At 42.0% G+C, this 19,581-nt stretch overlaps 2 protein-coding genes across 2 annotated transcripts in view; one reads left to right on the forward strand and one right to left on the reverse strand.

Moving 5' to 3' along the window:
- Positions 1-6,837, forward strand: part of pigg (phosphatidylinositol glycan anchor biosynthesis class G) — a 69,091-nt gene extending 62,254 nt beyond the window's left edge. The window contains exon 13 of the mRNA XM_035161536.2: positions 1,864-6,837. Within this exon, the coding sequence (XP_035017427.1) occupies positions 1,864-2,086 (223 nt within the window). The 3' untranslated portion in view covers positions 2,087-6,837. The remainder of the gene's footprint in view (positions 1-1,863) is intronic.
- A 7,255-nt stretch (positions 6,838-14,092) lies between these two features.
- Positions 14,093-17,226, reverse strand: LOC118112393 (transmembrane protein 271-like). Its single transcript, XM_035161667.2, has 2 exons — positions 17,142-17,226; positions 14,093-17,028 (listed from the first exon to the last, which is right to left on the reverse strand). The coding sequence occupies exon 2, from the start codon at positions 16,857-16,859 to the stop codon at positions 16,068-16,070; it is 792 nt and encodes a 263-aa protein (XP_035017558.1). The 5' UTR covers positions 16,860-17,028; positions 17,142-17,226; the 3' UTR covers positions 14,093-16,067.
- Between the last annotated feature and the right edge of the window lie 2,355 nt (positions 17,227-19,581).

Consider the following 19,581-nt stretch of genomic DNA (forward strand, 5'->3'; position numbering starts at 1 on the left):
TAACTTTTATGTAAATTCACAGAGTTTGATGGGATTCAGGGGGTTTTGTTTATTTTTGCATATTTTTCTAGTCACAGATTTTCAAATGAAACCCGACAAATCGCTATTTAAACATAATATTACTTATACCTGTTCTTTAGACATAAAAGTTATAGTTAATATCAAACTTGTCTGTTGGGAAGTTCTGGTTCATCTTTGACCTGTTGTTCTTACTTTATTCATGTATGACAACAGCGTTAGCACTGAATATAATGGACATTATAATGGAGGTTTGTCCACCACTGTTTTTGCTTCAAATTAAAGTTATGTTTATGTAAGTGGAGCCGGTCACTGAACCTGCAGCCGCTGCAGGAAGGCTCAGGCCTCCGTATGAGGGGAGCCAGCCTTACCAGCTGGGCTCGCAGCCCTTGTACGGAGGCTTGAGCCTTCCTGCAGCGGCCACAGGTTTGGTTCCGACCCAGCCCCACCTCATTTCACACTTACTGTCCTATCAATAAGACCAAATGCATAAAACATATATTTGAAGAAAAGGTTTGTGTAGCTGCATTGTACTGGGGAAATGTTAAAAGAAAGTCTGATCATCTGGATAGAGTTTCACCAGTTATCTGTAAATATAGTTTGATACTAGTTATTTACTAAATCATGTTTCATCATTTCAGCTTAATGCATGACTTGTAAAGTTATTGGTAAATTAGTTGCTGGGGAGCATCAGTAGCACTGTCCCGTTATAAGCAATTAACTTTGTAAACAGGAGTTTAAAAATACAGTTTTCAGTGATCAGACTTAATACGAAACTGGGCTGTCAGTCCTTTGACTGACAACACAGTATGTGTTTCTGTACCAATAGTTGTCATGTAGTTTAGACTTGTGAAATGTCATAAAGTGTCAGGTAAGATTTGTGGATATGTTGTTCCATATGATCTCTTTCCTCCTCAGTCTAAGCATATTATCAAACAGGTCATATGTTAGCACACACTTTGAAGTGTCAAATATTTGTAAATTTATAGTCACATCTGATCTCTTCTCCTTAGAAAACTCTCATTCTAACTATAATAAGAATTGTGTGTGTAAGACTGATACACAGCACATTATCCTCCCTCTGTTGTAAAATGTTTGCAGCTGAATAAAAGTGGAATGGTGTAGATAAGCTTTTTGAAGGAGAATAACCTTTGGTATATTACATAATGGACTCATGTAATGTGATTACAAGTTATTTTGCGTTGGATTACAAACTACTGAGTTCATACAAACGTTTTCTTTTCTTACTCTTGTCACACAGATGAAGATCTGGAAGTTTTATCATTTATTATAATAATATAATCGCATTTTCTTTACTGGCCCTTTGGTTGAATTCCCACCTCCAATCTGGACTCTGTCCCACGTCTCCTACCTTATCAGTGTGTCTTCTCTTGTCCTGAAGTTCCTCCCCCTCAGCTGGGACTCTGCCTGTTTGAATGAACAAAATTGTTTGTGTAGCCGCGTGTGTTTGATTTTAAATCTCCTAATTTCCTCGCTGCATCCATCCTCCTATCATGCAGGTTTAAAGTTATTTACTTCTTCAGAATGTGCCAGCAATCCATAATATTGTGTGAAGGTAATTGGATCAGACTCTTCTCCTGGGTACAGGTAAAATATTCAAAACGTGAAAAATGTGGCATCATCAGAAACAATTGGCACCTTTAGTGACTCAACATCCTCACGGATCATTTAGAAACAATAAATTGACTCAGGATGACCTTTGCTCACATAGAAACTTTTCTGTGTTGCTACAGGAAGTGTTCCTATTATTCACAGCACAGAGTTGCCTGCTTTGCCTCCTGCGGTTCCTTCCTCCTCTCTGATGCATCTTTTTCTTCTCTGCAGGAGCCCGGTTGCAGTCGGCCACGGTTGCTACTGCTTGGCCCTGCTGAGGTCTGTGCCTGCTGCAGCCTACATTGTGCTGGTGACTGTTCTGCGCTACCATCTCTTCATATGGAGCGTCTTTTCGCCCAAATTACTGTACGAGTCCATGCACCTGCTGCTGACTGCAGGGATCTGTCTCTTCTTCAACACGATGGAGCAGAGCCACAGCTCCGGTACGTCATAGGCAGAAAGGCTGATCGTCCATGAAGGGAATCTCTGGAGTCGAAGGGTCAGATACAGTCTCTTGATTATGTGTGTAAGAACCGCTAATAAAGACTGATGCACACTGGAGCATGCTTATCCTCACTCTGTAGTGTACTCGTCTGTTCACAGTATGTGAGCAGATGCCTCTGAAACAGTCCATCATCCGGACTCTGTACGTCTGCTTTGCAAAAAATACTTTGAGAATGCTCTTACAATGTACTTTTGAGCAGTTTATTTAATATTTAATACTTTCCAAGGAGAAAAAATGTTTGTGGATGAATAAAAAGTGGAATGGTGTAAATATGCTTTTTGAAGTAGCATAACTTTTTTGATACATACAGGGTGTGACCTCAGGGACTGGTGTACAGTGAGTAGCAGTGATGCAGAGTTTAATGTTTTGGCTCCATGGGTTCAACATCAGTGCAGAAGCTTGTGTGTTTATGTTGAACAGAGTGTGAACATGATGTTTACAGAGCTGAACTCTGCTGAACAATTGTTGTATAGATCATCAAACAGGGAAAGCAGAAGTATTAATAACATGGTAAATGGACTATTTATACAACACTACTCCTGTCTTATGGACCTCTCTAAGCCATTTTACAGTTCACATTCACCCATTCATGCACGCACTCAAACAGAGCTCCTACATGCATCATATCTTTTTCTATCACACACCATTCGTACACTGTCAGCCCAGCTGTCAGGAGCAATTTCTGGGGTTTGGTATCTTGCCCAAGGACACAATGAAATGTGGACTAGAAGAGCCGGAGTTCAATCCCCCCCCGTCCAACGTTAGTGGACGACCTGCTCTACCCCCTGAGCCACAGCCGTCCAATAACTAAATTAATGATGGCTGAATTCCGTTTAGCTGCTTCAGTTTCAGGGTCATAGTTTTACTGTCACATCTAAGACATTACAGCCCTTGTTAATATTCACACCTTTGATTTTCATAAACGTGAGCATGTGTGCTGTCGACTTTTGGCCTATTGACTGATCATAGAGGACTATGTTGTCAGTAGTGTGAGGGGGATGTCGGTCAAACACAGACTGTACCTGCCCACACAGTTAAAGGATGATGTAAAGGCTGTTGTCTGAGATATTTTCACATCAGATGAGTAGTTACAACTCAGACTTCTTGTTCATAGACTGAGAAAATGGCTGGACGATAAAGAAAATGCATCAAATTACCAATATTGTTAAACTCATGCCAATCTCAGAGCCCATCGGCTATTGTCTGACAACGAATTAGCTTCTGAGGCCAACGGCTTCTGGTGTGGACATCAGCCTTCTGGGCCAAGTCTTCAGTTCTGTGTACACTGTTTACAGTCCGACCAGTTTCTGTTATCACACAAAACACCGTGACACTTTTTAAAGGTGTGTTCGGTCAAGTCGACATTTTGGCTTATCTCTATCAACAGCTATCTGCTTATATATGCAGATAAATTAAAAAGCAGATAGCCGATGCATTTCGGTCAATGTGCTCCGCCTCCTTTGCTCTCTTCGTGGACTGTTTACCTGTGAGCAACCAAAGTCCGCTCAAACATAATTGGTCAAACTAGAAACAAAAACCAGAAGGATTCCAACCCCAAAATCCTCGCCCACAGATGCTGCATGTTCACATCTAGAATCTGTTTATTGAAATGGATCTCATGCTCACCTAAATTTATACAAAACACAATTTCCCAGTAACTAAATGATCTGTCTCCAATATAGTCATCAGTTCTCTGGACATCTCCAGAATCTTAAACCTCAAAAGGTACCAGGTGAAAAGGAAATATCATATTTGTACTATTATAAACTGCAGCACATGTTGTACAGTTCTAATTCATATTTCAGTCAGTAGCAATATTATTTTCTTGGCCAACATTTCTACACATGATAGTAATAATAAAGTCGAGGCCCATTAAGAAGACCTGACACACTTTTCCTGACACACAGCCTGTTTTATTTCAGTGTATCTCAATGAGGATTTAGCTGTGGGGATGTCAGGCACAGAATCTGTGTAACGCAGCATGTAGGACACACTTAATGAAATTGGCATGAATACCCAGTTAACATGGTGGTGTCAGTTCTTTGCCATAAATATATTCAATGTATATTTTTCTCCTCATTACATTTTCTACTCAGTCTACTGAGGTAGTTTAAATTCACAAACACTGAGCTCGGTGTTATCAACAGCCATCATTCATCTGCACCACAGCTTCAAGAAGATGTGGAAAAATGAAGTGCACTTTCCTTCCGTTTTTGTATTTATTGAGTTCCCACATTGTTGTGGAGGAGATAGAGTTTGAAAACGAAAGAACAGCTAAAATTATTCTAGCTGGATGACCTCAAGGTTTTGCTAAAGGCACACAATTTCCTTTTTTTAATTTGCTCCCCTTATCCGGCTGAATCCTCCTGTATATACATTACAATTTTCATTGTGCAAGTCATATAACTTCCAGAGTCTGGCACTGCACTGCAGAGTTATGCACTTCTCCAACTTCTACTCAATCCGTTCCTTCAATATCACTGAGAATACTACCAAAGTAAAGTTGGAAAGTTGGCGATCGTCCAAAGTAATAAGAGTATGGAGCCAGAACAGCAAACAGTGTGCTGCTGTCCAAGTACTTATGGAGCTCACTGTATTATTACGGACTGCTGGGACTTGAAATTTTGGCCTGATCAAACTTTTTAATGTCATTGACCCTCGGATCATGTTTGTCTTGTGTCATAGTGTTGCCATCTCCCACATGCAGGACCACAGAGCTAAGACTTCCACTGTAGCCGTCATTTTGTCAGGTTGCCTGTGTCTGTGATGTCACTGAACAGCTGTGACGACTTCAAAGCTCCTTTCTCATCATTACCTGGCAGTCCTTGGCTCTGAGAAAACAGGTTTAAAGATATAGTGTTCAAGCCACAGTGAGCAACTTTTCACCTCCAGGCAGTAAAATGAATCGTAAGTTCCCACCCCAAAAACTTGTCACTCACCTTGATGAGCTGTCTGCCTTGAAACGGCAACTCACCCAAGGCTAAGATCACGGACGTTCCCTCAAGTCGCCATGGGCGTCGGAGATGCAGATGGCAAAACTGAGGAAAGGGGGAAAACACAGCAATGCTGGTGTTTGGTGTGTTATTGAATAGAGTTTGTGCTTTGAGACGAGTCTGACTCTTTATTTTACTGCCATCGAAGTTGTTGCTGTGAGTCACCTTGACAGGGACAGGGAGCCGCAACGCTGACTACACCCAGAGAGAATGGAATTTAAATGTCCTGAACAACATTGAAAAGTTAGACAAACAAGAGGATTTACATTTGAATAGACTGACAGACATTCGCTGCATATGGATCACAGCATGTTTACTGGTTTGCATCAGAAGCAGGACACGTTTAGCTTTCAGGTTTTCCGGCTCAACATCATGTTATTCCTTTTCTGAACCGGTAGCACACTGTCACAGCACACAGGCTTCAAACAAAGGCTGATGGAAGTAGTTGATGAAGCAGATAATAATCTACATCGCTCATGAGGATTGTTCCATCAGTGATCAGTATGCTTCATATCACTTTGCCTGTCCTACAACAATCACAGTGTCTCAGTATTAAGGAATAGTTTGACATTTTCCAGGAAACCAGAAGAGGCTTCAGGAAGTAGATGTGCCCGGTCAGGAAATAGTCCAGGGCAGAACAATATCCTTATATAGTTTATAACAGTAATAATATGTAATATCATCAGAGTGGTTATCTTTTTTCAGGGTCTATCATTAGTTTGTTGATTTTCAAGTTTGTAGGAGACTTTCTTTTTTCCATTCATAGATTTCGATCTGTTCATCATAAACAAACCAGAAATGTAAAAGCTTCACTTCTTGAAAGACTCAAAAGATACTGTGTAAATATGGAACCTCATGAAATGGCTATAGATTGAGCCAGTGGAGAGTTTTATTGACCCTAAAACAGTTTTAAAATTTGAGTTCATTCTTTTTCCAAAACCTCCTCTGCATCCTCTGTTAAACCCGTCGGCACCGGTGCAAGACCAAGCCTCAGAACCGCTTCTCACAAATCTGATGGGACTGCTCTTTTTGTGTGGAATCATTCCTCTGTATCCAAATAGCCAACAGCCCATGAAATGGATCAGAATAATTGTAGTGTCCACATGGTTGAAGGTTTCATAGCATGTGTTAGTAATACAGTTGTACATCACAGGACGAGAGGACTGATGTCTAATTACTCTCCCAATGTTTTAACATCCTTACATCATAAGAGACAATCGTCTTCAGAACACTTTTGTTGATTAGATTCTGTGTCACTGTTATCAAACCTTACCCAACCCTGCTTCTTGTCAAACCAAACCTTTATAACAACCTGTAGGAGTTTAAGTAGTCTTGATTTCATTGTTTTTGCAGCGAGGAAACAAACTGTTCTAATTTATGTTTCTGTTGATGGCTACAATGTGTGGATTTACCTGATCACATCCGTTTTGTTTTGTATGTAGTTTATATGAACTATACAATGTGTTTGTATTGAGTCTCTTTCTGTGATTCTTTTTGCCATATGTGCTGAACCTTTTTTTCTGATTTTCTCTATTTCACTGAGCAGGGTTTTCTTTCGCTTCCTTCGTTTTTGTTGCAAAGCTCTGCAACACCTGTGAAATGAAAACAAGTGAAAGATGACAAATACCAAAATGATTTTTTTAGTCACTTTTGCAATATTGGTTTCTAATGATGAAATAAATGATTTACTCTATTGTATCATTTTAATTGTGTAACTTTTATTTGGCTGTAAGAAACTACAAGACCATTAAAGGTCATATATGAAATTCACTACCACTAGATGTTACACCTGCACCTGCACCTGCACCTCGTGACAAAATAAACACCTTGTCCCACCTTCAAACACACAAGGTGTTGTCTATACAAAGTAGTGTTGACTGGGAGTTAGCGAAGCCAAGTGAAAGTTGCCCCTAAACACAGGACCAGAAACGTCTTCCTGTGTGCAGAGGAGCCAACGCATGAACAAATATCCAACTAGCTGCAGTGCAGACTGATAACATGGATCCACAGCATCTCATCTGCAGGTTGGTTTTCCTGTCTGAGCCTCCATTTTTATAAGCTTCCATCAGGTGTGTTTTTAAAACTTATTTCCGTATGTGCTCACTCTTGCTGCTCCAAGCACAACTTTACAGCAGCGAGCATCAACTGTGCTGTGTGTAGCCGGGATCTATTTTCAATGCCATAGAAAATAAGTGTTGACTGCAATCTTAATGTTTAAAATCTCTGACATAGAACTTTTAAACTGTCTTTCAGCTGCGTGCAGGCTGGTTGACACCATGTGTCTGCAGGCTCAACCTGCTCTGGAGGATGGACAACATATGATACACTTTCACTGGAGCTTCTCCTTCCAAACTTTCTTACTTACTTTAATAAATCTGGACAAGAAACCATCTGTGCAAGTGCACCTTGCATATCTCCACGTACAGTGTTGTGGTAGGAGGATGATCATTTAGTAATCAGCCCTCTATCTGCTATCCACCCACCAAATAATTATTTTATGGCTTCAGGAGCTGGACTTCAATGCCATCATTAGAGGAACGACACGTTTCATGCTGTGCTCACTTCTGAGTGGGAGTCTCTCTTAAAATCCTCCAAAGTGATGATGTGCTGAAGATCTATTATTGCCATGAAATCAGAAACATTGCAGACAAAAAGCTGAATTAGTTTAAAGCGAAAAACTTTGAAGTTGCTATAATCAATATTCTGCATTTATGAGTGGATTCCATGACTCTGTGTATTGTTAAATGAGTCACTCACAGTTATGAACTTCCAGAGAATAATCACCTGACTCTGCAGCTGTACGGAGCATAGTCTTTTGGTTTCATGGCCCACAACAGTTTGTTTCAGTTCAGTCTCTCTGCTCATCAGCCTCATGTCCAGCTAAAAACCACTGTGTACTATGGGTTCGGCTCTAAACAACAGACATCAGCTGGTAAACATTTAGCAACCAAAGAGCCTGATATTCCCTCCAGAGTTGGTAGAAATCAGAACTGAGCTTACAGAGGAGAGCAAATATTGGACTAACATCCGTCAGGAGTCCAGAATCACGACTCCAGATGAATGGTAATGCTGCTGTGTATCTGCTGGCAGTGTAAACTGTTGGCTGACAGGTTTGTCACATCAGTTTAAAATAACAACAATACTGCTTGCTTGTCATGTCCTCAAGTGGCCAGACAAATCCCTTCAAGCAGGTTTAAGTGAAACTAAATGATTAGAATAATTCCAGATCCCTTTTGAAAATGGATAAAAGGGACAGAATATATTTGTATGCGAAGAAAAACAAAGTGTGTGACATTTAACTTCCTTCCTTTGCAGTGCGATGTCTCTGTGAAGCACGTTGTTGTGTTTATGTGCGTGTGAAAGGGCATAAATCATGTTGTCATAAATCAGTTAGCGTTTTGTGCCTCCTCAGCTTGTACAATATGCTGCTGGAATACATATCTGACGCTCTGTGATTTGTATGTTGCTGCTCAACTCTTTCATGTGAAGTCAGGACTAACCGCGCCTGGCCGTTCCAACAGAAAATACAGAACTAATTACAGAAGCCGAGCAGCTGGAGAGCTAAATTGAAGTTGTGCCTCTGAGTTGGAGCTTTCCCTGTGAAAGCGACCTTAACCCGGCTCCAGCGCTCCACTCTTTTAATGCTCCAGGAGTTGTCTGCTAAGTGGCAGATGGCGGCGAGCCAAAGAGGTTATTGCAAATTTAGAGCTGGCTCCCTCTGAAAACACCATCCACTGCAGGAGCTAGTGATTGACGCACACCTCGCTCTGTGGCTGCAGATGCTGCCAGGGTTCCCCTTCTCCCTCCGCTGCATCCCTGCCACACTTCTCTCTCTTCCAAGCTACTGAGAGGAATCCGCTCACTAATATTCTACTCTTGCTAAGACGCCTGGAGGGAAACACTTGCTGTTTGCATAAAATTACTACTGGCTTGACTTACAGAACGGCGGAGAAACTGCTTGTTAACCCTCCATGAAACACATTTGACCATCAGCATCGAGATCCTTTCATTGATAATTGCATCAGATCAGACGTGAGCAGATTTGACTGTGTCCAAGTCGTGATTCTGACCTAGAAAAACGTTTGAGTATTTTTCCTGCACTTTAAATGTCAGGATGTGCTGAGAACACTTTCTTGGAATTATATAATCACTCCATATTCAGAATAATATAGCAGTGGCACTGCTGGAGAAGCTGTAGGTGAGAAATGTGGTACTAAGAAATCCCATGAACAATATCATTTTCAGTATGAAGAAACGGATGAACAAAGTATCCAGGAGTTAGTTGTAAGATGCTTTGCTGGCAAATGGAGCTCATTAGGTGGCAGATAAAAGGAACAAAAGACATCTGGGATAGAGAGTTGGGTTTATATCTGAGTATAGAAAGATAATGAAAAAGCAACAGTGAGGAAAAGCACTCATTAAGTATTAATTCAGCAGGCTGCCTTGTGAGATGAAGTTACTCTAATCCACAAATCCAGCTGCAGGTCGGTGATGGAGGAAGCGTAGTTGTTAAAGCGATGACAAGGAAACCATTAGCAGGTCAAACGATTAGTCGATCAATAGAAGATTAATTGATAACTAACTAGATTGTTTTAGATGCCAAACATTATCCTGTCCTATGTGACACATCACGATCCGTCCACCTTGGGGTTTTGTGCTGCTGATCCAACAAAAGAAGAGATTTGAAGACGACACCTTGAGCTTCAGGAACTTGTGATGAACGTCACTATTTTCTGATCGATCCAAGCTGAAATAATTGATCAGTTAATAACAAGAGTAAAAATCTCATTACCCCATAATCAAAGCAGTCATATGTTGCAGTTTGACAAAATGACTGCTCCCCAAAAGTAAAGCCAAAGCATTCGGATCACCGCCTGGTGGCTGGCTGCAGTATTTGGTAAGTATAAGTTTTGACGTGTGATATCTAAACAGAAGCGGTGGTGTTGTCAGGATGCTGCAGTGCTGCATCACCTGCTGTCTGAATCGATCCGGTTCGAAAAAAGCTCTTCACTTGTCATTCTACAGTTTTTCCTTGCAGGGAGAAAGAGAAGAAGAAATGGCTGCAGTTGATCAGGGAAGTTACAATTCTTGGGAAACTTCTTAGAAGTGAGTGTTTTTTGTTGATCAAGCCAACGTTCCCCCGGTGAATGAAAGTTACTGCCAGCAAGAACAGTTTGATTTGAATACAATGAATTTAGGCCACTTCTTACCCTCATTGTTGCCCCACTAAAAAATGGACGTGATGTTAAATGAATTCACAGGTTCTTCCATTGTTGTTTGCTGGCAGCCTGAAAGTTTGGACCTGGATATGGATATTACATCATACTTTACAAGCTCCTCCATGTTAATGGATGGGTCGCAGTTTACTTTCACAGAGACTGACTCATGATCGGTCGAGCACGTGTATTGGCGGGACCCCACTAGCTCAGCTCCACCTCCCGATCGCTACGACTCGGATAGTGGGAGGAGGTGGAGAAGATAATGCTAGTTCACTGAGCTGCATACAACCCAGCTCTGTGTACAGACTCAGACAAAAAAAGGCTCAAGGAATATAAGTGACTTTAAATGAATTTAAATGACTTCTTATGAGCTGAATGTAAAGAAAAGGTTTCTCATTACCTGCAAATAAAGTGAACACACAGTTAACCGGACTGCAGCTTGTGTCTATGTGGGTGATTTTCTGTAACATGTCTTGTGTTTACATTGGATTCAGTAGTGATGAAGGATCTAAACAGAAAGTTTCAAATTCTTGAAAGACATTATATCAAAGGAAACAAGCTTTTGAGAAATTGGCACAGGCTAATGGTTTGGACGCTCACACATACAGTAGGTAATGAACCACATTTGGTCAGGGAAAAACCCAGTGTTGGCTTTTAAAAGCCACTGGAGTTTTTCCAGGCACAACTTTCCCTGGCAGCCGCACACAGACAAATGGATATGTGTCTAATGAAAGGCTTTTAGGGGGTATTGATTTTTTTTTTTTTTTTTCAGACAAGTATGCAGATGGAAAAAAATAATGTAATGTAATATATATGTGTGGGTTAGCCTGTGTGTCTCTCAGCAGTACAATGAGTATATTCTGTGAGTGAGCAGCTACACAAAGCGGCACAACAAGGTTCAAAAGGTTAGTACGCACGTTAATGAGCTGATCGTCAAACCAAGTCTCGAAGTAGGATCCAACGACAGTGTTTGATCTCACTTCCTTGCCTCAGGGGCTCGTGGCGGCTCCTGTCCACGTACATCACTCATCCAAATATCTGCAGTGTAATCACTTGTGCAGAAACCCTCACTTATTATTCCTCTTACTGGGGGGAGGAACTTTGAGATGCAAGTCAGCGCTTTTTTTTAACTTTGTGTGACCAGAGCTGGAGGCTGTCATTACACTAATGCAGCACTGCTATCCAACAAAGGATCTGCCACCAGGGAAGAGAAAAAAAGGAAAAAGCTCTTGACCGCACTGAACACAGATCTTAAGATAATAGAGTGCCCTACATCACAACCTCGCATGTCTTGGCTTTTTAAAAAAATGTGCAATTACTCATCATTACACCTCGGAAGCAGCAGGAGGTGTCATGTGGCAGAAAAGACACCGTGAGCTACTTCAAAGTCAGAGCTAATTCATTAATGGAGGTAATCACTTACAGATACACACTGTTGATGGTTTCTTAAACGCAGTTTTCACATTGAATTAGTGATTCGCAAAGAGATTAATAATATATGACATTTATCATGACACAAGTTGAAATCATCATGTGTTTGAACAGAAGGTCACTGGGTCAAATAACGTCTACGCCCAGCTCTCATGTAGCAGCTGAGCATCAGTGGAGCACAGCGGCTGCACCAGGCTCTCAGCGTGAACGTGTAAAAACAGCCTCCAGGCTCAGGGGACACACACTTAGTTTCCAGTGAACAGGCAGGTGACATTTTGTTAATGACCACACAGCAGAGATGCATTTGTCATGACGGACAGCGGATTAAAAACTGCTCCCACGGTGATGACGTTCATAAAGTTTGTAAGAGGGAATTTTATAATTACATCTGGTGGAGATGATATTTAAACACAGCAGCCATGTTTAGGTAGCTGATATTTCTGGATGGATCTGGTGCTCTACTGAGTGCCCTTCTATTTTCTCATGTTGTTGTTTTGACTTGAAAAAGTGGAATTGTATTTGTTATATAGTGGAGAAACGAGCAGAAATCAGTGTTTGTTATCATCCACACACAAATAACCTCTTGTAGCTGCCACGTGCCAAAGACTAAGACAATACAATGAAAGAGAGAAGGTTATTTCTGATGGTCTGTTTAGTCTCAGTGTGATTATTGGTATCATCAGTTTCTGTGGAGAAAAACATCCCAGACAACAGAGTTTACAGTTTTAGTTGTTGCCTAGTTAGCTTCATCCAAATAAGCTGATGGCTAACTTTATGGATTGGAAGTTATACACATTATCGTTAATGTTGTTACAAATAGCTATAATATTAACTTCAACTGTCACATTTTAGTAGCCCCATTGAACAGTCAAATATTTATCTAGCTAGCTTGCTAACAATCCCAGCAGTGGAAGATGTGTTCAGACATTTTTTTTTTAATTTAGCTTTAAATAAGTAATACTACATTTAAAAAATCTCATAAGGATTAAACAGCAGCAAAGTATCAATAGCAAAAAGTACTAATCAAAAATTGCCAACATAGTGGCACAATAGTATCAAGCCTAGATGTATTACAAATGAGTACATCAACCCCTGTGTTACTATTTACTGTTTTATATTTATTGGTTTTAGTGTCACTTTACTGTTGTGGCTGGCCAAGCGAAGCTAATTTAAATAGTTTTATAGTTTTATTCTATAGTAATGATCATATTTAATAGGCTCATATATTGTGTTTATGTAAAGTATGTATGTTATTTATTTTGTTTTGCTTTATGTGTATATATTTATTACAAGTTACTTTTTGTTAACATGTAACTATAGTTGTCAAATCCATTAAGGCCTTGTCTTCACTACTTTTCCCTCCATTTTTAAGAAAGATCTTGACTTTGCAAATGACTTTAGTTTTACAAAATATCTCCATCCGGACGAGAAAACTAAAACGATTTTGAAAATCTGCATTTTGGAATGCAAAGCACTGCTGTTTACTTAAGTGCAATACGTATAGCCTACTTGTTTTTCATATCATAAATTGCTTCTTATAATTCATAACTATATTAATCACAGCATGTTTTTGTATAGTGATGTAGCCCACTCTGTCTGACTTAATCATATCTGATTTTACTATTCTCAACAGGTGTCACTTGGCGCTCAGGTCTGACGCAGCACTAACGTCTTAGAAAACTGTATTGTTGTTTCAGATCGATGAGTTCAATGACCCAGGCTGTCGAGATGGCAGTGACAACAGTGATAAATAATTGGTGCTGATGTGGTCAGCTGATTTTAAAGTGATTCTAATAGAAGCATGAACAACGCTCAGTCTTCAATAAATCAAAGCTTTCAAACTAAAACTGGAGGAAAATCTGCTCAGTAATCTCTCTATGTTGTCAATTGAATAGCTATATCGTGGTAAATATCAAACATTTTTAGTGAATCTGCATGATTGAGTCTATAAGCAACAATCGAATTGTATTTACACAGAGTTTGCTTTGCAGTTGGAAAATCTACTGGGTAGTTCACTGTTTTGAAATATTCAATATGTAAAGAGACCTTGTACATTCTGAAAATATATAAAACTTCTGTGCTCAGCTTAACCAGGCAATGAAGTGGAAAATGGAAAATTGCTCCAGTCCAACGACTCCCAATGCAAACAAAGTCAGTACTGACATTCCAGTGATTTAATAGAAGGCCTCATAGCACCATCACGCTGCAGTTTATTTCATTATCTACATTTTTGTCATAAATATCACGTTCAGTCACATAAGATCTCACTCAGAAGCAGTCAAGCAAACCCAGCTGATAACTATTTACCTCCACTTTCTCACCATCGTATTGTGACTTCATTTATTGAATGTCAGAGCATTTCTCCGAGGTAACAAGCTCCATGCATAACAGAAATATCTAATAGAATCAGTGTTGCATCATTGCACCAGCTCTGTGAACGATGGGCCTAACAAAACCTGACATTTAACTGTATTTTGAGCAGTTAGGAGGAAGAAAACTTCCCCAGCTACCTTCTCTTAAGGTGAAGCTAAATTTACCCAGCTATTTCAACACTGGAAATGTTCACTTTGAACACTCCAGCTGGTTTTCTGTGGACGGACACTGCCGGGGCACAGCCTCAGCAGATGACTTTCACACAGCCCTCCACCATTAGCACCATTAGCATATATATATAAATATATTACAGGCAGGAAACCTAAGCAGGAGGAAGGCAGTTTTTAAAGGCGTGATCCTGCACTTGGCTAAGTAGAAGAGAGTGGAGAGCATCATCACATGGTTTGAAAGGGATGAGAGGAGGATTATTACACTGAGCCATGTAAAGTACTTCTTCATGTTTATTAGTCAAAATTCCCCTGGAGAGACATTTGAGTGTTTATTGAGAACTTTACTTTGAGGGGGGAAGTGACCGTTTCGATGACATTTTGCAGAGAACAATGTTGTTGTGAAGGTGGGCACATGACGATGACAGGCAGCTATGGTTGTAGCTATTCATTCAAATGAGTAAGAGTGAGGCTGAATAGGTTTTGATGATTCGTGCTGAGAGCTGACGTATTGGTGAGTGGTGCAGTGAATGAATGGTTTTGAGTCACATCGCGTTCAACAACGTGGGGAGCAGTTCTGTACAGTTTGATTCTTTATGATTAGACACAGTGAGTCATTTAGTCTGTGTCATATCAGGACATTCTGGTCACGAGGCCCGAAAAATTAATAAAGCAAATGAGTTACGGTGCGTTCAGGTTCAGACTGTTCCCCTGCTCCTCCTCACCCCAATATGCTCACTATCTTTATGAATGATTCCAGTTTTCCAGTGTTATCTATGGCCTGATCCAACAAGTTTTCTTCATCATGTTCAGTTTACATGTCTGAGAAGAGTTTTCTACCGTGATGACCTCATAGTGACTCATCTGGGTTTTCTCTGGGTTTGAAGGCCACGCAGTTATCACAGCAAGCCTGCGTTACAAACTGAGGGCGAGGAGTTCCAGGCAAAGGACTGTTTTAATGAGAGGTGCCGTCAATTTACATCATGGGAAGTGTGTTTAGGACCACTCTTTTTAAAGTTGTGCCGGTTCTGATTGCCCCAACTTTCTGGACAAATGAATAAATCAGGGGAGTTTCCTTTTCAGTGGGCACCACACACTGTTTGAGATGCAGAGCACTTTTCAGTCCTCTCTTCAGCATTATGGCACGATAATGACACTCATGGTAACGATCATCACTTTGATGATGCTGACTCATGGACTAGCAAATAACTGCTACAACACTGACTGGCACCAGCCACACTCAGCGATAGGGACAAGATGTCTGAAGCCTTGGAAATGAACTTCAGACTAAACCAACAAGAGCTAAAGTGGCAGCAGCTTCATGAGGAGGATAAATGCACTTTTTATTCGCAAGTAGAAATGTCAACAGCAAACATTCAAAACACAAACTCTGCTTTTGTTATAATACTTTGCAAGCTGTTGCGTCTATGGGCCTTGGTCTGGCTGCTCTGTCTGGGCCTGTGTCACTTACTCCTCTACAGCAGTTGGACTGGTGATGGACATTAGAAGCTTCCAGGCACACGAAGCCTGAGAACATATCAGAATAATCAGGTGAGATCAAATCCACTGCTGCTGCCGCTGCTGCTGTCCTCCTGTGTGTCACTTACTGTTTTCCTCAGTTTGTTTAGTTTGTTTTTCAGTGGTGGGGGGGTTGTAAGAGGAGCAGATGAGGAGGGGGATTGATGAAGCAGAAAGTCACTGATTGTCACAGCAGAGGAAAGCGCTGCTGCGGGCTGCTCCGGAGCGGCTATGTGTTGCATGCCTCAGCGGGGAAAATGTCCTCGTATGCGGGCGGAAGTTCGCTGGGGAGCGGGTAGGAGAACGGGAAGCAGTGGTTGAGCTCCGGGTCCGTGGTCGCGTACCCCGGCAGCTCGATGGACGGGTGCCCCCCGCACTGCACCTCCGCGCCCGTCTCGTCCAACACGTTAAAAACACCCAGGTTGATGTAAGACACCGGCTGGAAATCCGCCGAGGAGCAGTCCCGGTCCTCGCTGAACAGGATGCCCGCTGCGCTCTGCCTCTGAGACGGTCTGCTCCTGGGGAACTGCGCGGTCTTGTACCTCTTGATGATCACCAGGTGGATGAGCCCCAGCAGACACTCCAGCGTGCTGAGCACCGTGGAGATGACCAGGCTCCGCTGGTAGTTCCTCAGCTGCTCGCAGGCAGGGTTCACAACCACGCCGTGGAGGCAGTAGTGGGAATATTTCCTCTCCACCAGGGAAGCCGCGTCCCCGTCCACCACCGCGCCGGAGAAGGCGGTGAGCACTCCCAGCAAGAAGACCACAACACCGAGCAGAAAGAGGTTCCTGCAGCCGGGTTTCTCCATGCAGCACAGCAGCGCGGAGCACAGCAGCCCCTGTCCGATGCTCACAAGTATCCCGGAGTAGAAAGCCCCGGCCGCGGCGCCGAGGTGGAAATGCGCTTTCACCGTAGATCCCAGAGAGACGCATCTTAATCCAACGACAACTTCGCTCAGGGCGCACACGAAGAGGAGGGTGCTGGAGAGGACGGTGCACAGTCCTTTCCCACTCAACTTCATTATATTCCACCTCTGCCACTCTCGATCCCTCTCCCCCCTTCTTCATCCTCCCTCGTCCTCTCCCTCGTCCCCCCTGGAAGCGCTCTCACATTGGGACATCGTCTGCCGGTGACTCCGGTTCAGCGCGGCCGATCCTCGCCGCTGTGGCGTCTCTCTCGCATCCCCGCCGCTTTACAGGAATAGATATATAAATAATTAATGGCAAGAACGCGCTCCTGATTTGTGCACTTATCGATAATCCATAGGCTACACAACCAGTGATCACTTTGAACTCCACATCACCTAAAAACCGTCCATCAGCTCTCTGACCAGAAAGTTTCTCCCTGCTCCTGAGTGTGCTCTCTGCAGTCCGCCGGGCTCAGTGCTGTGTGGCGTCTGAGAGGCAGAGGAGGAGGCGGCTGCTCCAGCCCGAGCTGTTTCAGGGTCCATGTGGACCAATGGTCACTGACCCACGGGCCCTCACATCACTGCAGCATCACTTCAGATGTGGTGGGTTTATCGGCACCACTTTTAGTGGGTGATCCACAAAACAACCCGCAGCCAGGAAATCACTGGTTTTCAGGAACATTCATCTCTCCACACTCCTTTAAAGCCCTCCGGCTGAGTAGTAAATCAGTTGGGTAGCAGTGACTGAGGCTGGTGATAAACTGAAGGTTATTCCTGCAAATAAAAGCTGGATGAATTGAGTTTAGATGGAATCGTAATTTCCACAGCACAATGGCATGATATGATTAAATTACATTAATTATACACAGGCTGCATACATACTGTGATGGATATGTCATCCTCTCATTATTTTCTCATGAGGGTTATAGTTTACAGGGGGATCTTTCTGGAAATCGTGAACAAAATCATGAATAATAGAGTAACTGCTGAGACTGGACAGAGGCTGAGCTGTCCGTGGTGCTGAAACATCCAGTCTGCTAGAAGCTGACTGGACTCCTCAACATCTTTCTCTCGGCCAACATCTTCTTAAAAACAATCCACCAGGTGTCTGTAGGAGAAACTGTACTTCTTGCTTTTACTCAGCACGGATTAAATGACCTGTTGTGTTGGTGGGGACATAAGCGTGGCCCTTCTTTTTTATGATCAATGCCCAAACTAAGTTAATGTGAGAATCAGGGGGAGGAAACAAAAGAAGCACAAAAACTGTGAGGTGAAGAAACGACACATTTTGGTCCTAATACAAATCTTCAAGATTCGCTCTAAATGTCTTCAAGAGAACATTTCAGAAAATGTATATCAAATATGGCTATAGAGGAAAATGCGTGACTAGTTGTCAAGTCATTTCACTCAAAATGATAAATGTAAACCACATGTAAGTACTAGAGGGAAAGTCAGGGGATCACCAATGTCATTTAGGTTCATCCTCTGGGAATCATTATTATTATATCTGTACAAAATCTTCTGCCAGTTTGTCTGAGAGATGTTGCTGATGTTGGAGATGTCAGTTTCACCGTACATGTCACAAGTTTGGCCTGCTGGTGGAGAGAGAAAAACAAATAAAGGATCACCAAAGTTATTACATTTCATCAACTGGGAACCATGAATATCTGCCAGTTCATTAGGTAGATGCTGCTGCTGTGGGCCAACTGACATTGCCAACCGTATTAATATGTCATTAGAAAAAAAGATGTGCCCTGGGACCAGCGATAACTGAAAACGTTAGATAAATGGAGAAATTAGTTTCCACACTCAGGATGCAACCACCTGAAAAAAAAGTTCAAGGATATGTAAAACTATCCCATGAAGCGACCTGCTGGCAAATTGTTGGAGGTTCTTGGATGTGATTTGTTTCCAATTCATTTACTCTGGATGTGAAAACGTTCAGAGGACAAGCCCAAGTTTCTGACTTAATGAACCAAATATCTGATGAGTGCAGGTGAGAGAAAAACACCAGAGAAAAAGCCCTCGTCCGTCCATTCATCACAATGAGCCACCTCATTGACTGCACCAGTACAGCTGCCAGTAAGTGTGTGTGTGTGTGAGAGAGAGTGAGTGTGAGTCTAATTAGGTCCGTATTACTTTGCATAGGTTAACAGATAAGAGAAAGTGCTGTGAATGACGGGTTGATGATGCTGATTGGTGGATTGATCGGCAGTCCTGCTTGCTGGCAGCGACAGCTCAGTGGATGTCAACACCATCAGCAGCAAAAATGACTGGACCCATCACTTCACATCCTTTGACCCAAACAGACCAAGCATCAGCAGGAAAAACCACAGCTCCACCTTTCTGTTACACCTCTGTATAATGAACACGCTTTGTTGATCAGCACATTCAAACCAGTTTCCACGTTTGTTCTTCTACAATGTTGGCGTCATGAGGCCTTTTGAGAATGTAACATTAATTAAAAACTACCCTTACATTTGGACCAGGCCAGCTCAGAATAAGGCTTTAGTTTATGCACAATAGAAGCAGCCACAGGTACACAGCACATAAGTCAGTTCAAATGAAAGCTATTGAATTCAATTGTCCGACAAATTAGACGGCGCAAAAGTTAACAGCATAGGTCTTTGATTAGGACACAAGGAGAGTCCTGCTCCCCTCCGTAACACAGACAATTTACCTGTCATGGTCACAAACCTGGAAGATGCTGCAACCGAAGGAAACTAATTCCCATCAAATACAAGGCAGCAAGATGAGGGAGGCTATGGACTGATGCAGCATTATTTAAAAATGTATTTCATTTCATTGCCGAGGAGATTCCCTGTAGTATAAAATA

The sequence above is a fragment of the Hippoglossus stenolepis genome, chromosome 7, assembly GCF_022539355.2.
Source record: "Hippoglossus stenolepis isolate QCI-W04-F060 chromosome 7, HSTE1.2, whole genome shotgun sequence".
In the NCBI taxonomy this organism is placed as follows: domain Eukaryota; kingdom Metazoa; phylum Chordata; class Actinopteri; order Pleuronectiformes; family Pleuronectidae; genus Hippoglossus; species Hippoglossus stenolepis.

Excerpts from the sequence above, each read along its gene's own strand:
- LOC118112393 (XM_035161667.2), bottom strand. The coding sequence starts at position 16,859 with ATGAAGTTGAGTGGGAAAGGACTGTGCACCGTCCTCTCCAGCACCCTC.